The following is a 16,747-nucleotide window of genomic DNA, read 5'->3' on the forward strand; positions in this document are numbered from 1 at the left end:
CGTAAAACAGAGGTCCTCTGCAGCAGTTTAAGATGAAAGCCTCTGCTAAATGACTAAGTAATAATAATAACGGACCGATATATCGTCTGAATATATATATATATATATATATATATATATATATATATATCTATATGTAACACACTTGATGGGCCGGGCAAGTTTATGTCACATATATAGTCGATTTGGATGTTTACTTGAATGGCACTCTGCTGTGAGTTTCTTCCCAATGCTTAAAACTAAGACACAAAGCACAGTACCACTGCTGTTCAATTATCCAGCTTTAATTTCTGAAACGGATAACAATAATATTTGTTTTACAGGCAGTCTCACTCTTATTCACTCAGCTACACTGCACTATCAGGTCTAATGTACTAACCCAACCTCCAGTGTACCTGCTGTTGCTCCCTAGTGGCTGGAGGCCGTCATAACTACCTTATATTATTAGATAAGAGTTTCAGGTTACTTTCCTCCACAGGACTACTCACTATAATAACCCAAGCAAAAATACGTTATGGGGGGTGTCTATTCTAAGGTCCCTACATATATCTATCTATCTATCTATCTCTATCTATCTATACACACACACACACTGCTGTGCAAAAGTCTTAGACATGTTGCATTTTTCTACTCTGATGCATTATGAGCATCAACAATTTACTCAAAGCCTCCACAAGTGTTTTCTACTATTATAACAACCTTGACTTGCATAACGAAGGAAACACATTGAGTGAAATCGCTCACATCACTCGATTTTCAAGGTGTGGTATCCAAAGCATAATCAACAAGTAGAGAGAAACATCATCTGTAATTGACAAACCCAGGACTGGAAGACCCAAGAAGCTGTCTAACAAGGATGAGCAATACTTGAAGATAATATCCTTAAGAATAGAAAGAAGACAAGCGTTGACTTGACAACAGAACTGGCAGAAGGGACAGGTGTCGTTGTCCATCAAATCAACAGTACGAAGGTCTCTTTTGAAATCAGGACTGAAAGGATGTGTTGCAGTAAGAATACCTCTGTTAAGAAAGGGGAACAAGACTAAAAGGCTAAAATATGCACAAGAACACAGAAACGATGGAACAATGGTCAAAGGTGCTTTGGACTGTGCCTTAAATGTATATAGACTGCATTATCCTATTCTCCTGCTTAGTGTGTATTCTTCACATGTCAAATATTTTTCATCAGTCCGCCCTTAAAAATAAATATTCTAATGATTAATTTCATATTCATTCTAGGAGTCTTAACTGTATATCCATTTCATTGGCTCCAACAGCTCTCTGATGTGTAGTTTTGAAAGAAACACTTGTCCCTTTTTTATGATGCACTAAAACACGAAAGTGTGCGAGACTACAGTGTGGCAACTGCTACATAAATGGTGTTAAAATACAGCATTTTCTGTTCTTTAATTAGGATGGATTAAACCTGGCCAGGTTAACATAAATGGTACGTTTCTGCCCTGTTTATAACTTCTCTCCAGTTTGGTTTAGTTGTCTAGAAAATGTAAGTGTGCTGTTTTGAAATGACCATGAGATCATTCATCAGGAGAAAGACTGCTTTTGTTCTTAATCACAAGATTGATTTTATGTAATAGGACTCATTTCCATGTGGCCGGGGGGGGGGGGGGGGGGGGATTCACAGTCATCATCTGATCTGCATCACAAGGTCCACACAAGCAGGCAGCTGATGTTCATCCCCACCACTGTAAAATATTTGGTTTTGTTCAAGCCTTTTGTGAGAGGTAAAAAAATTAAACACCAACAAATTCAAGCCCTGTGTATAACATGCAGCTTCATATGCACTGCTGCAGATGGCAGCTGTTATTTGTTTAAAAACGAAGGGGGGTCTGGTTTTAAACATGGCTGCATATCCACTGCACAACACTGTAGAAAGAGTGCAAAGAAGAGCAACCAGAATTATCCTGGGTTTAAATGGCAAGTCGTATGCAGACAGGCTAAAAGAATTGAATCTATTCAGTCTTGAACAAAGAAGACTACGCGGTGATCTGATTCAAGCATTCAAAATCCTGAAAGGTAGAGACAATGTCGACCCAGGGGACTTTTTCAACCTGAGAAAAGAAACAAGGACCAGGGGTCACAAATGGAGATTAGATAAAGGGGCATTCAGAACAGAAAATAGGAGGCACTTTTTTACACAGAGAATTGAGGGTCTGGAACCAACTCCCCAGTAATGTTGTTGAAGCTGACACCCTGGGATCCTTCAAGAAGCTGCTTGATGAGATTCTGGGATCAATAAGCTACTAACAACCAAACGAGCAAGATGGGCTGGATGGCCTCCTCTCGTTTGGAAACTTTCTTATGTTCTTATGTCCTGTATTTTGTCACACGTGTTTTGGCAGCTGTATTTTCAGTGAGACCACCGCCCTTGTCAGTAAAGTGACGCGTATGTTCGCGAATAGAATTTGAATGTATATAAAGACTCTCACCAATCACTGCAGCACATCACTCTCCCTTGCTCCCTGGCAACCGCAGGAGCTGCACCATTCTTCACCAGGGGGTGATCCGACTGGACTGCCAGAACTCATGAACCTTCCCCACAGACACAGACACAGAGACACCTCCCCAGCATGGTCCTATCCCAGACAATACATGCACCTCTTCAATAACAAACAGACAAACCACAAATTATTATTATTGTATTTCCCCAGCTCTTCTGTGCTGTTATGATGAGTACGCTCAGCTCCTGCCTGTTTGCTCTGCCTCTGCTTCTAACCAGTAAGAGATTTATTATTTTATACAGCTTTATTCTGACCTACAGTAAACAGCGCGGCCTTAGAGCAGGGGTTCAAAACTGTGGTCCTAGGGACCCCCTGCGTCTGCTGGTTTCCATTCCAACCGAGCTCTCAATTACTCAACTAGACCCTTTATTGAAATGATTATTTGCTTAATTAGACCTTTTAATTGTTTTCAGCTCTTAAACAGTTGCAGAGTTCAAGTTACTTATAAAATGGTCGAGCGAACTTGATTTTTAATATGAATCTGATGATTGCAATATATCAGTAGCTAGTGGTTAACCTGCAGGTGTGTGTGGTGTGTTACAGTTCATTTCATCAGAGAAGTACCTTCTATCTGGAACTTTTTAAAAGTTTGTTTCATGGTGACAAGATCAATTCCTTTCATTTTCCTTTAGGTTTTTGTTTTGTTTATTTAGCGTGCCCAATTATTTTCCCCGATTTCCTCCCCCGAAGAGTGGCTTGAAATACCCCCTCCTGTCCAACCTGAATGAAATGAACGCACACAGACACACGCACACACACACTGACACACGCACACGTACACACTCACACTGACACACACTTACACTGACACACACACACACTGACACGCGCACACACACACTGACACACACACTGACACACACTTGGCATTGTATGTATGAGCAGACATCTCACAGAGAGAGATAGCTTGAATTCAGAATGTAGTGACTTCTTTGTCTGCCTTCCTTCCCACAGTTTCATTAGCAGTGGTGGTGCCCTGGTCTCCAGTGACGTCACCTCCTGGCAGTGATGTCACTCTCAGCTGCTCTTTCTCCTATAAAGCGGGGGCTGATCTCGGGAAAGTGGTGGTTACCTGGCAACGCCGTGACTATCGGGTGGTCCACAGTTTCTATTACGGTCAGGACCAGCTGGCTCTGCAGAATGAAACCTACAGGAATCGGACCCAGCTGTTCCCAGAGCAGCTCAGTGTGGGGAACGCCTCCCTCAGACTGAAGCAGGTGCGGGAGGAGGATGAGGGCTGGTACACCTGCGCTGTCACCAACCAAGTGGAGAACACCAGGGGAGACGTGCAGCTCATAGTGGCAGGTCCGTGTTTATAAACCAGCCTGACATTGACTATTATACCGTGGCAGGTAATTCAAGGGGAAGGGGACATGTTAAACACACACACAGCACATGCCAGGCGAGCTCATCGTGCTACAGCGGACCCTACCGGCCAGGCGTCCAGTGAGTTCGGGGGGACACCTGCAGGGCTGGCCTTTGTCCCCCGGAGGCCGGTCGCTCGCTGACCTCCGCTCTGGAGTTCCTGGGTGTGGAAGAGGAAGCTGGCTCGCTCGTGGGATCGGAGGATGCCCGCTGAACCTTCAGTTCTCCTGAGCTGTGGGGGGAATCGCTACAGTGAGGGGAGACAGGACATTCTACATAGGGGACCAAATCAGGGGTTAAATAATTGGGCATTTTAGAGAGTAAAGTGTTTATATAACTGACCTAACTTAATGAGATCCCTGGGGTGGAATTTTCACCGCCAGTTCATCAAGCAATGTTGTCATTTCGCACATTGAAAAGCTGTTTCTTTTGTTTAAAAAAAGTCCCGTTTTTTCTTTTCCGCATTCTGAATGCTTTGTAGATAAATGGCCTATCAATTTTGCAGGTTTAAGAGCTTCATTTGACAAAACCTCCTGATAAATACCGCACTGGGGTCTTGGGTCGTCCTCAGATCTAGTACGTGTAAATACCAGTGCTAAATATTCTGATTGTATTGATGACGCAGAGGCTTTCTTTTCTTTAGAAGGTGGCTGAAATTCGTCAATTCCTTTTTTTTCAATCCCCTTTTCATTAGCTCCCACACATCATTGATCAAAATTGCATTTAGCAGCATCCTGTTCATACGAGCTCCTCACACAGTGACAACAAATTACTTCAATCAGTCGCTGTTTTGTTAATCGATTAACATTGGCTTCAATTGAAAGCAGCTGAACCATCGCGGCAATTATTATTAAGTCTCTAAAATAACAACTGGGAACTGCTTTAAAAGATAAAAGGAATTGATCCCAACACTAGCTGGCACTGCAGATGAGAGGAAACCGTCCCTGACAAAGAAACAGACTCAGACAAGCTTGGCAGCTGCAGCTTCTCTTGCCTAAGCATGTTTGTCCCCCCCTATTCAGTCCTTCTGTCAGCCAGCTTTCTGTGCAACATGTTCCTACAGACAGTACCACCTGTAATAGGAGACGGGGGAGCGCTCACCCCGGCACTGATGCTGACACTTCATTAACTAGCATTGTAAAGATCACAGGTCTGGATCATTTGTATCCCCTCTGTTTTGTTTTTGCATTGCTGACTTGCAGTGGTGCTGGTTTTAATACTAACCTGAGCGTGTGTGGAAATACCCTTATTCAAGTTTATCACTGTAAATTCCCATGGTTATTTAGCAGCTTCCCCATGATCATGCAGTGCGTTTGCCATAGTTTACTCTGGTTTGCCATGGTTTTTAAATGTGCTTTGCCATACCTTTCTGCGCTTCATAACACTTACCTCCTGCTTTACCGTGCTTTCACTGTGCTTTATTACACTTTGCTGTGCTATTACTTTTACAAGGGAATCCATGATAGTACGTTGATGTGCTCTTAACATTGTGTTCCATGCATATTAACCATGTGCTTTATTGAAGGCTCTCTGCTCCAGAATCCTCAGTGTTCATTGGCTGTGTTTCTGTTTCTGTCCAGCCCCTTTCAGCGAGCCGCAGTTAGCGATTGGCCTGCCTCGCCCCGGTGATCCTGTGACCCTGACTGTCAGGGTGGCGGGCGGTTATCCCCGGCCCACACTGCTGTGGCTGAATGCGGCAGGAAGTGACATCACAAACCAGAGCCGCACCAACCAGTCTGTGGACAGCAGGGGGCTCTACCAGATCCAGAGCGAGCTGGAGGCGGTGGTGAATGAAGCAGAGACCTTCACCTTCGAGCTGGATCACCCCGTGATGGAGCAGAGAGTGAGCCGAGCTGTCACCCTGCACCCAAGCACAGGTAAGGGCATGTGGAGAGAAATCAGGGCTGAGCGCGCGGGGGTGAGGGTGCACCGTTTTTATAATTCAGTCAACCCGAGTCAACCTCAATTCAGAACGTCCGATTCTGTTCCCTCTCCGCTGCAGCTCTTTACTCTTTAGTTCAGCGGGAAGCCGATTACAGAAGACTCCTTGTCCGTTGCTACCAGACCCTGTTCAGATTAGTCATGTGTGCAGTAGTCAGGCCATGAACTGTGAAAGTGCCTGGCCTTGTTAAATAAAACATTCACAAAGAGAACGCTGATAAATGTTGAACACGCTCAGATAAAGAAATTAAAGGCGAGCTTTGTTTCATTTCATTAAGATAGCAGCAGAGTTCTCCTTTACAGTTCAGTTAATATTATATAGACACTGAATGCAGAAGCTTTAATTAATCATATATCGACTGGACAGTATACTTCAGGCTTTGAGAAACAAATACCCCTTGTTTTGCAATCCCCTGTCAGACACTACCCCCCCTCATGTTGATCTGGTGTCCTCTCCCAATGCAGTCCCCTGTCAGACACTAACCCCCCTCATGCTGATCTGGTGTCCTCTCCCAATGCAGTCCCCTGTCAGACACTACCCCCCCTCATGTTGATCTGGTGTCCTCTCCCAATGCAGTCCCCTGTCAGACACTACCCCCCCTCATGTTGATCTGGTGTCCTCTCCCAATGCAGTCCCCTGTCAGACACTAACCCCCCTTGAGGACAGTAGTTTCCCACTGTACACCTCCACTCTGCTCCATGTTGGTACAGTATGTCAGCGCTCGTCTCCTCTTTCTGCAGGCGTTCGTATTGAACAGAGAAGCCGGCTGCCTGTTACATTCTCACTGCTGCTTGTGTTGCTGCTGGTGCTCGGCATGTTTCTTTATGGAGCTGTGACAGGCTGAGCGATCCCTCCCTCTGCTCAGAAACCAGCCCAGCTACCCCTGAGGGTATACCTTTACACTGCAGTGAATGGATGGAGGGAGCAGGGGAACTCTGCCTGAAGGATCTTGACCTGCAACTCCTCCAGGAATTCTGGACGATGCACTGCCGTTACGGATTCTGTCCCGTTGGTGAGATGAGGTTAAGACCTCTAAAGCCATGAATGCAGACGAGCCCGGCTCTTTTGCATTGCGGTTAAGACACTCCGGTCCTGTGCTGAGATGAAGGTCAAGAAGGCTGGACCAGGGGGGGTCAAGTGAGGACACAGACCCCGCAATCCTCCCCGATGGAGAAAGCTGTCCGTGCCGCTCCAGTTAGCACCCCCCTAGTGCTGATAACAGCTGATCTCCTGAGCCGAACACCCCTAAAACAAGATCTGACTAAATATTGTACATTTTGTATTGTGGATTGGTCGGTCCCCAGCTTATTGAGGGGCAGGCCAATTAGACAGGAGAGCTAATTTGTACCTGGAAATGCAGTTGTATATACAAGCGTGCAATCTGCCTGTGTTTGGGAGAAGCTGGTGACATCACACTTCCAGCAGTGTGACAGGGTGGAAGCCCTGTAGGTAAATAGTGTGTGTGTGTGTGTTCAATGTTAATAAAGTTGACATGTTTTGAATTTAAGTTTGGCAGGGCTGGGGTTATAATCTCACCCCTGCCAGACCCCACGTGTATTATGTGGGTCTTGACTGATTCATTGACGGTCAATCCGGTCCCAGCCACCTGGTATAAAGGAGGTGAAAAGTGATTTGTCTTGAAATGGTCGTAGGCGGATGTGCTCTCAGCTCAAGCGCAGAGATAGATGTTGCTTTTGTCTTCTTAGTTTATTTGTTTAACCCTTTTTGTTTCCTTTGTTTTGTTGTTTTTTTGTTAATAAATATGCGCACCTGCCGCTTCAACTGCAAAACTCCTGTCTCTGAGTTTGCTTCCTGGGAGTAATCAGTCTAGTTCTACTGCAGCAAGGTTGTACTGGCTGGCTGGACTGTCAATCAAAGCATGACTCTACCAATTGGACTGAACAAATTGTAGGCGGGATGTAAAGCTGGAGCAACACTGCCATCTATTGGAGCAGCACGGAAACACCACTTCGCATTTTTTATTATCCCCTGGGAACGGTATAAGAAGCAGTGAGATTTTAGTGTCGCTCCTTCAGGTCGTTGGGTCGGCCGTGTAAGCTCTGTGATCTTTAATGCTCTGAGATGCTTCCTCTCAGTCATTTCCAGGCATCAGATGTGCTGAACTGCAGCACTGAAACTAAACAGATGCACATGTTCTTGTTAAGATATATTTGAATAAATGAAAGCAAGCGACACGCACTGTGTTTTCAGTGACAGGGATTTTTAATAGACTCTCTTCTCCATCAAGCTCAGTGATCTCTTTTCAACGAGGATGATTCCTGAAGCAGAGAGGAAGAAATCCTCCACAGTCCGGAGCTGCTCCTGTTTTTTTTTATTCGTTTGTTTTCCTTGTCTTTTAAATATAACTTTGGAAGTCTGTGGTTGCTACGATACCCTGAACAATCCATTGATAAACGTGCTGCACACGCATTCAGGCTAGTCCCCGTTATCTTTGGCCAGCGCATGGTTAAAGATAGCCATGGTTAAAGCCAGCGCATTATCTAATCGCTCCCTATGTGTAATACACACGTTTAAAATAATAATACACTATATTATCATTATCTTTTATACGCACGCACGCACACACACACACGGCAGCAGTGTGGAGTAGTGGTTATGGCTCTGGACTCTGGACTCTGGACTCTTGACTGGAGGGTCGTGGGTTCAATCCCAGGTGGGGGACGCTGTTGTACCCTTGAGCAAGGTACTTTACCTAGATTGCTCCAGTAAAAACCCAACTGTATAAATGGGTAATTGTATGTAAAAAAATAAATAATGTGATATTTTGTAACAATTGTAGGTCGCCCTAGATAAGGGGGTCTGCTAAGAAAAATAATATAAATATATATTTTTTATTTTTCACACACACACACACACACACACACACACACACATATATATATATATATATATATATATATATATATATATATATATATATATATATATATATATATATAAATGTGTGTGTTAAAAGAATACTTTCATAAAAGTTAATTTAAATAAACTGCAGCCATTAATGAACCGTCAAATGCCCAGAGATCCAAACAAAACTCCTTTTTTCTCTGGTCCATCTTGCACAAGCCGGGTTAACTGCACTGAACTGAAAGCAGCGTACTAACTGGGGATGATCCCGTGGTTAGTACGCAGCTCCGTACTAAACTAGTACGCAAGTTAAATACTGATTGCAACAAACTTTTGAGGCTGAAGTTAGTCCCCAGCTGCGTACTAAAAAAGGTATCAATTGCAACGAACCCAAAAATAACCGCTGCTGCCCTCTAGAGGAAACTAACTAGTCTTTTCATTCCCTTTAATTTGATGGGACTCCACACTGGTGGTTCTTAGGGGTGAGCAGGGATATTGAGGAGTAGGGACACGGTGGGTAGAATGGGAGTTAAGTGTTATTTTATGTAGTAGGACCTGGGGGCACATTGAAAAAATAAAATAATCAGTGCTCTTCTCAGGGTGTTTTTAGAAGTGATTATCTAGGATACGTCTTCGCAATACCACCCCTTCCCTGTTTTGTACTTGTTGTGGTCCAATGAGATCGGTGTCAAAACAGCCCATAAAGCTAATGTAATCAAAACCAGAATATAAAATGAAACCAGCTTTGCTAGTTTATTTCATGGCATTGCACTTGGTTGAGTATTTTAGAGGCAGTCCGTGTGCCCTGACATGGGAGTATTTTACCATGCATACAGCCTATATCTTAAATAATAAAAAAATAAATTATTACGTGCACACATATAAATATATGTTAGAGACAAATTAATATATGTATAAATGTCGGCCTATTTGTAACATTGTAAAAATGATTATTAGCTCATAATATCGTAAAATACATGCATTACTGTTACAAATATTTCAAATGTTCTGATTCAGAGCCACCCCGCGTTGCGCCGCGTCCGGCTCCCTGTAAAAGGATGAAGCGGTTCTGATAAGGAATGAAAGAATGATTCAGCGCCCCCTTCAGATCCTGTTTGGGAACAACAACAACAATGCCAGCGTGGTCTAGCCAAGAAAGGTAGCGGCGATACAACACAACATATTACAATACAAAAACAGAAATGAAATTCATTTAAAACACAGACAAGTCAGACTCAATATATATAAAAAAAACAGTTAGTGACAACCAATTAGTGACAGGTGTAATCCACTAATTAAAACAAGCACAGCTCTCAATGAAATAATCGTGCTAAGGTTATTCGGGACTGTACTTAAGTTTAGACTGTAAGTCATTCCAAGACCATGGAGAAAAATAAACAAATGTTTTTTTTTTTTTTTTAGCAGCCTCATTACGCACTTTAGGAACCGTAAAATACAATAATTAGTGAGATCTAAGACTATAGTTATACAAGCGACTGTAAAGTATTCATTTATACATGGAGGTAGCATACACTTTTATGAAGGTACGTTTTGTTTGTTTCTTTGTTACTAATTCTCTGTTATTATTTGTATATCTGTATAAGTATTTCTTATTTACGTTTCTTATGAAATTCACATTGATTTAACGGGCTTGTTTGGGTTCATTTAATATCTGCCGACCAAAAAAAAAAAAAAAAAATCTTAAAGGGAATTGCTTGATAAATCCAGTTACTGCACAACCCTATAGCAATACACATGAAGCTGCGTGTTATACACAGGGCTTGAATGTGTTGTTGGTGTTCCCCTCTCTCTCCCCATGCAGTGTTTATTTTATGTAGCGGGTGTTGCTAGCACGAGTTATTTACTGATCGTGGATCACAGGCGCTGCTGACTTGATCTCGCTAAGGTAATCAAGCGATCAGGTAACACACACCTTTTAAATCCCACGCTGCCCGCCTTCGAGCGCTCACGGCTGGTAGCTGTTTTCCTGGGTGTCGAGCCCGCACTGCTGAACCAGTTGCGCTCTCCTCTCCTCTCCTCTCCTCCTCTTCTCCAGTGTGTTTTTAATTTCTTTGATTGAACAGTGTTTTGTTTTGTTAACTGTTATAATTCTTGGTATTTGTATGCCGAGCCGCATGAAAAGAAAGATTAAACGGGACGCGCCTAAGGGAGGCTAATTTTAAAAAGTTGTTTTGTCGGGTGGAACTGTTGGCTTTATTTTTTAGCAGCTCACCCGAGCGAATTGTGCAACTGCTTTTTATAGGATTGAGAGCGCCTCCACTTTTTGTTATTTATTTTTTTCGTATATAGTCTTTTAACTGTTTTCTTATTGAGCTTTTATATGTTTAAATTATATTGTGAGAAGTGTTGAATTTAAATCAAGGGAAGTAATGTTAAAACTCTACAATGCATTAGTAAGACCTCACCTAGAATATTGTGTTCAGTTCTGGTCACTTCGTTACAAAAAGGATATTGCTGCTCTAGAAAGAGTGCAAAGAAGAGCAACCAGAATTATCCCGTGTTTAAAAGGCATGTTGTATGCAGACAGGCTAAAAGAATTGAATCTATTCAGTCTTGAACAAAGAAGACTACGCGGTGATCTGATTCAAGCATTCAAAATCCTAAAAGGTATTGACAATGTCGACCCAAGGGACTTTTTTGACCTGAAAAAAGAAACAAGGACCAGGGGTCACAAATGGAGATTAGATAGAGGTGCATTCAGAACAGAAAATAGGAGGCACTTTTTTACACAGAGAATTGTGAGGGTCTAGAACCAACTCCCCAGTAATGTTGTTGAAGCTGACACCCTGGGATCCTTCAAGAAGCTGCTTGATGAGATCCTGGGATCAATAAGCTACTAACAACCAAACGAGCAAGATGGGCCGAATGACCTCCTCTCGTTTGTAAACTTTCTTATGTTCTTCTGAATAACTGACGCAAATCCCAGTATTGAATTCAACTTGTATTTTAATCACAGGCTTATTAAGAAACACAAACAGCTCAACTCAGCCTCCACTCTTACTCCATCCCTCGTGGCGCCTGCGCAACGACGTCACGCAGCACCGTCTTCTCGATAGGATTAGCTTTTTCCTCTCTCTCATCACCACAATCCGCAGCGGAAACCCAGATATAAAACAACCGTTGGAAGCAGTGGCGTAAATTTGGTTTCAAAAGGGGGGAGGGGCAGTTCCTGTAGCGGATGCATGCATAAAGATTATTCTATGTGAAATAATGAAAGTGAGGGGGGTGTCTCCCTGTGTAAATTAGCTCTGTGGTTAGAATGCCAGTATGGGGGTCCAACTGGAGAGCTTATCTATGAAGCAGCAGCTCTATCAGAACAAAGGGAGTTTCATAATTATCTGGCACCAAAACAAAGTGTTTCAAAAACTAAAATGTGACCACTCCCCTAGTAAGAACGCTGCCAATGAAAGCACATGGTGGTGGTCTGAAGAGACGACATCTTGAATAAGATACAGAGAGATCACACTATTCAGCCCTTATAAAAGTGTCCTGTAGTAAAAGCACAGAGAGGTCTGGTAAAGCATAGGGAAGCATTGTAAAGCACAGAGAGGTCTGGTAAAGCATAGGGAAGCATTGTAAAGCACAGAGAGGTCTGGTAAAGCATAGGGAAGCATTGTAAAGCACAGAGAGGTCTGGTAAAGCATAGGGAAGCATTGGAAAGCACAGAGAGGTCTGGTAAAGCATAGGGAAGCATTGTAAAGCACAGAGAGGTGTGGTAAAGCATAGGGAAGCATTGTAAAGCACAGAGAGGTCTGGTAAAGCATAGGGAAGCATTGTAAAGCACAGAGAGGTCTGGTAAAGCATAGGGAAGCATTGTAAAGCACAGAGAGGTCTGGTAAAGCATATTAAAACAAGCCATAGTCAACTCACGTTCACCATAGTAAAAGCACAGCAAAGTGTAATAAAGCAGCGATAGGATAGGAAATCAGTATTTGTCTAATTTATTATAGTCGAGGAACAAAGTGTTCTGAAGAGATTGGTTTCGTTTTTTTGTTTCATTAAAATACTGTACAAACTTTAATAAAGTGCTGCACAATAAGACACTATTTAAATAGTAATAAAGAAGCACGTCTGATGTATTCAACTTAATCTGAAATGTCAGTGTAATGTGTATCAGATACAAACAACACATTTACAACTGAACGTTCAGTGGCAAGCAGCAATAGGATACCGAATTACAGATAATCAATCTAAAATATATCAAATTATACAGACAATCAATCTGTATTAGTGGACAAAAGGAATCAAATAGACCAAATTATCTCTTCATGGATACTTTGTATCAACTAAAAAAAACATATCCAGGACAATACAATTGTTACAAAATATCACATCACAATATCACAAAGTATCACATTATAAAATATCACAGTACAGAATATCGTAATACAGATAAGAGCAGTTATGAAAAAAAACAATAAGATCAAATTCAAGCAAGAGCAAAATAAAGAATACAGTCAATTATAAGAGCGAGTTTGACTAAGAGCCAAAACAACCAAATTATGCAAAGAACAGTGAAGCCAAATTAGAGGACAAAATGCCAATTTAACCAAATCATAAATTCAAATGAAGTTTACAGTTAGTCACGTGATTGGTACAGACTGAGAAAGCAGGGCAAGCAGCGATTTTGGAATACTATTTAGTAAATTGCAAAATGCTGTATTACAGTGCAGTGCTCGTTTGCAGTCATGTTCACAGATTGTCTTTGTACAGTATAAGTGCAGTACCATGCTTTGGTGTTTTAGACACACCGATGTACCCGACATGAATCATTTATAATGCCCTGATGCTAATAAAGCAACTGCAATGTACGAGAACAACTCCATGAGATGTGATACTTTTACATGTCTGATGGACCCCTGGAACCCGTTAAATCAGACAGGGCATGTTCTGTTGTTCTGTTGGATCTGTTTAAGTGCTGGCATCACAGTGGTGTTTGAAAAGCAGGCAGATTGCAATGATCACTGTTGCTACCCCTACCACTGTCAAGACAACCCACAAAACAATGCGATGCCTGTCCGGATAACCTGTGGATTAGAAAAAAACAAAATGAGGATCAACATCAGGAATGCTTCTTCAACCCAACGCTTCTGTACAGGGATTGAGAAAAGCAGAAAGTCGATGTGTCTATAAAGAGATGCTGGGGGACAGGTGGGGTTAAGTGCCCTGTAATTACTATAATCCAGTCCCCCTTCTGTTGTGTGGGATAGCTTCATTTTAAAAAGCCCACAAGCGAAAAACAGACATCAAAAACTTTTACAGCAAGTCACGTCTCCATTACAAATGGAGTTCGTGGCTCAGGTTTGAAGTGATGAGCCAGTCATGTCATATTCTTACCCTTCTTTGTTAAGGTGATCGTCTTCTTGAGGGTTTGGTTCAGTCGGCTGTGGGTAAGAACACAGGTATAATTAGCATCCCTGGACACTAGAATGTGACTTGTGATTTCCACCAGCCCATCCCTGGCCAGGGATTGGTTAGTGTTGCTGCTCTCTGTGATGTCACATCCTGTCTCATTCAGCCACTGCACTGAAGCGCTGGGGTATCCTGTGGAGATGCAGCTCAGGAGAGCCTTGTCTGGACTGTCCGGACTGTCAGTAACGACCAGCTGAGGCTCGCTGAATTCAGCTGGGAATAGAAACGACAACAGCATTTTAAAATCATGTTTTCCAAATCAACGGAAATGAGCCAGTGGCTAAATCGATTACTGTATGATAAATAAATAAATAACCTCAGCACTCCAAAGTGACTTTGCTGCAAATGTCACAGCCTCTATTTTACAAAAGTGTCAGGGCAGTGTGCTTGTGAATAGAGAACTAGAGTGTTGCAGCTCTCTCAGTAAGATGACACTCACCTGCCACTATGAGTCGCACGTCTCCCTTGGTGTTCTCCACTTGGTTGGTGACAGCGCAGGTGTACCAGCCCTCATCCTCCCCCCGCACCTGTTTCAGTCTGAGGGAGGCATTCCCCACACTGAGCTGCTCTGGGAACAGCTCGGTCCGACTCCTGTAGGCTTCATTCTGCAGAGCCAGCTGGTCTCGACCGTAATAGAAACTGTGGACCATCTGATAGTCAGGGCGTTGCCAGGTAACCACCACTCTGGTGAGATCAGCCCCCGCTTTATAGGAGAAAGAGCAGTCGAGAGTGACATCACTGCCGGGAGGTGACATCACTGGAGACCGGGGCACTGTAACTGCAACATAAGCTGGAGGAAGAAACAATGCAAGCCTCTCATTACACAGCAATTCCAGCCAAGCTAAACTAAGAAGTGTGCTGCACCCCTGTGGCTTGAGTAGAGCTCTCAGAAACATGTCTAATCTCCAAGTACATCTGGTACACCAGAGTGTAACGATTAACCTGCCCCACTGCTACACCGACCTTATGGATTTTTTTGGCACCAACAGATTTTTCCACAGGTATAACATAATGTGAGCATGGGAAGTGCTTTTTAAAAATATATTTTCAGTAACTTACTCTGGATCAATTGCAGAATGTACATTAAGGATGTCAGTTTCTTCATAGTCTGGAGGCAGGACTGGAGTCATGACCTGAAATGAAATAAACATTTTTGTTTAAAATCAACATGGAGGTTAATATCATTAAAAATCCTATGCAAGTTTAACGTAATGGGTACATCTTTCCTATACAGTAATAACATGCGAGATCTACGAAGTGATACATAGAGAAGATGTATTGGTTTGTTAGCGATATTTAATATAAAGAGTTTGGGTTTCCAATGAAATCAATGTCAGACCTTTCAGGTTTTGAGCTGCACTATTTTCTGTGTCTATTTCAGGAGCACTGTGCTGATGCAGTTTTATGTCTGGAAACACGTTAAAGATCAAGATTTCCTATTTTAATATCAAACCCATTCATTGTGTTCGTTACATCAGGAGACACGTGCATTAAAAATCATATAGAGATGAAACAAGATCAGTATCATACACCCGGTCCCCGCTGTAAATTCACAATTAGAAACTAAACTACGATCAGAAAGTTGGTCGCCTTTATCAACCGCAAGTCCTCCATAATCGTGAATACGAACGGTTTGATAAGTATTCTATTCTCTCCTCGTTTTGTTTTGCCCCGGCCTTCCCAGATTATCCCAGATTATCACAGGTGGAGGCAGCAACACGCGACTCTGTTTCAATCCAGTTAGAACACTTCCTTCTAGGATCATGTTTAGTTAACAATACATCGACTTCGTACCAATAATTCGTTTTGAAGAAAACCAAATGCAAATGAGTTAATTTACAAATTGTAGAAATGGTGATTACAGTAATAAATGACACGGGTATTAGTCAAATGTCTAGTGCTTTAAGGGAAAAAAAAAAACTTTTTATATTGGCATTTGATTTTAAAACAATGTAACAAGTTCGGTCAATCTGACGTAATTCTACGGGACTTTTATGCCACACCTTCCTTGATCTCTTTATTTAGCCTTGTTATACCAGCCCCCAGCCCCACACATACACTCTGAGGGGCTCCACGGAAACATTCAAGGCATGGCAACCTCTTCAACTGTATGTTGAAAAGTCTCTCTCTCTCTCTCTCTCTCTCTCTCTCTCTCTCTCTCTCTCTCTCTCTCTCTCTCTCTCTCTCTCTCTCTCTCTCTCTCTCTCTCTCTCTCTCTCTCTCTCTCTCTCTCTCTCTCTCTCTCTCTCTCTCTCTCTCTGTTTTTTATTAGTTTCTCTTGAGATAGGCTTGTTTTTCACCTGGTATTGATTTGTTATTGTTATAATAATTTTGTATTTATTTTGAACTTGTGAAATAATGTTACATACAATTGAGCGTATCTCTCTCTTGGTGAAGGTGGGTGGTACTATACAACCATGCTTTCACTATGGTTTATTACACATATGTTTTTACTATGGGAAACGTGTCGTAGAGCAGCAGTGTGGAGTAGCGGTCAGGGGCTCTGGACTCTTGACCGGAGGGTCGTGGGTTCAATCCCAGGTGGGGGGGACACTGCTGCTGTACCCTTGAGCAAGGTACTTTACCTAGATTGCTCCAGTAAAAAAAACCCAACTGTATACAT

At 42.5% G+C, this 16,747-nt stretch overlaps 2 protein-coding genes across 4 annotated transcripts in view; one reads left to right on the forward strand and one right to left on the reverse strand.

Moving 5' to 3' along the window:
- The window catches only part of LOC117964801 (CD276 antigen-like), a 41,767-nt gene that overhangs the window by 23,350 nt on the left and 1,670 nt on the right, over positions 1–16,747 (reverse strand). For 2 of the 3 annotated variants that reach the window (XM_059009410.1, XM_059009409.1), the window contains exons 2-5: positions 15,184–15,257; positions 14,564–14,914; positions 14,050–14,337; positions 11,647–13,739 (exon numbers count right to left, since the gene is read on the reverse strand). In XM_059009410.1, coding sequence (XP_058865393.1) covers positions 13,624–13,739; positions 14,050–14,337; positions 14,564–14,914; positions 15,184–15,229 — 801 coding nt within the window. In that variant the 5' untranslated portion in view covers positions 15,230–15,257 and the 3' untranslated portion in view covers positions 11,647–13,623. Of the gene's footprint in view, positions 1–11,646; positions 13,740–14,049; positions 14,338–14,563; positions 14,915–15,183; positions 15,258–16,747 lie in introns of those variants that run through there. The other variant, XM_059009411.1, reaches the window with a different exon arrangement.
- On the forward strand, positions 2,670–7,616 carry LOC117964937 (CD276 antigen-like). Its single transcript, XM_059009414.1, has 4 exons — positions 2,670–2,736; positions 3,474–3,824; positions 5,465–5,761; positions 6,567–7,616. The coding sequence occupies exons 1-4, from the start codon at positions 2,685–2,687 to the stop codon at positions 6,668–6,670; spliced, it is 804 nt and encodes a 267-aa protein (XP_058865397.1). The 5' UTR covers positions 2,670–2,684; the 3' UTR covers positions 6,671–7,616.

The sequence above is a fragment of the Acipenser ruthenus genome, chromosome 38 (assembly GCF_902713425.1).
Source record: "Acipenser ruthenus chromosome 38, fAciRut3.2 maternal haplotype, whole genome shotgun sequence".
Classification (NCBI taxonomy): domain Eukaryota; kingdom Metazoa; phylum Chordata; class Actinopteri; order Acipenseriformes; family Acipenseridae; genus Acipenser; species Acipenser ruthenus.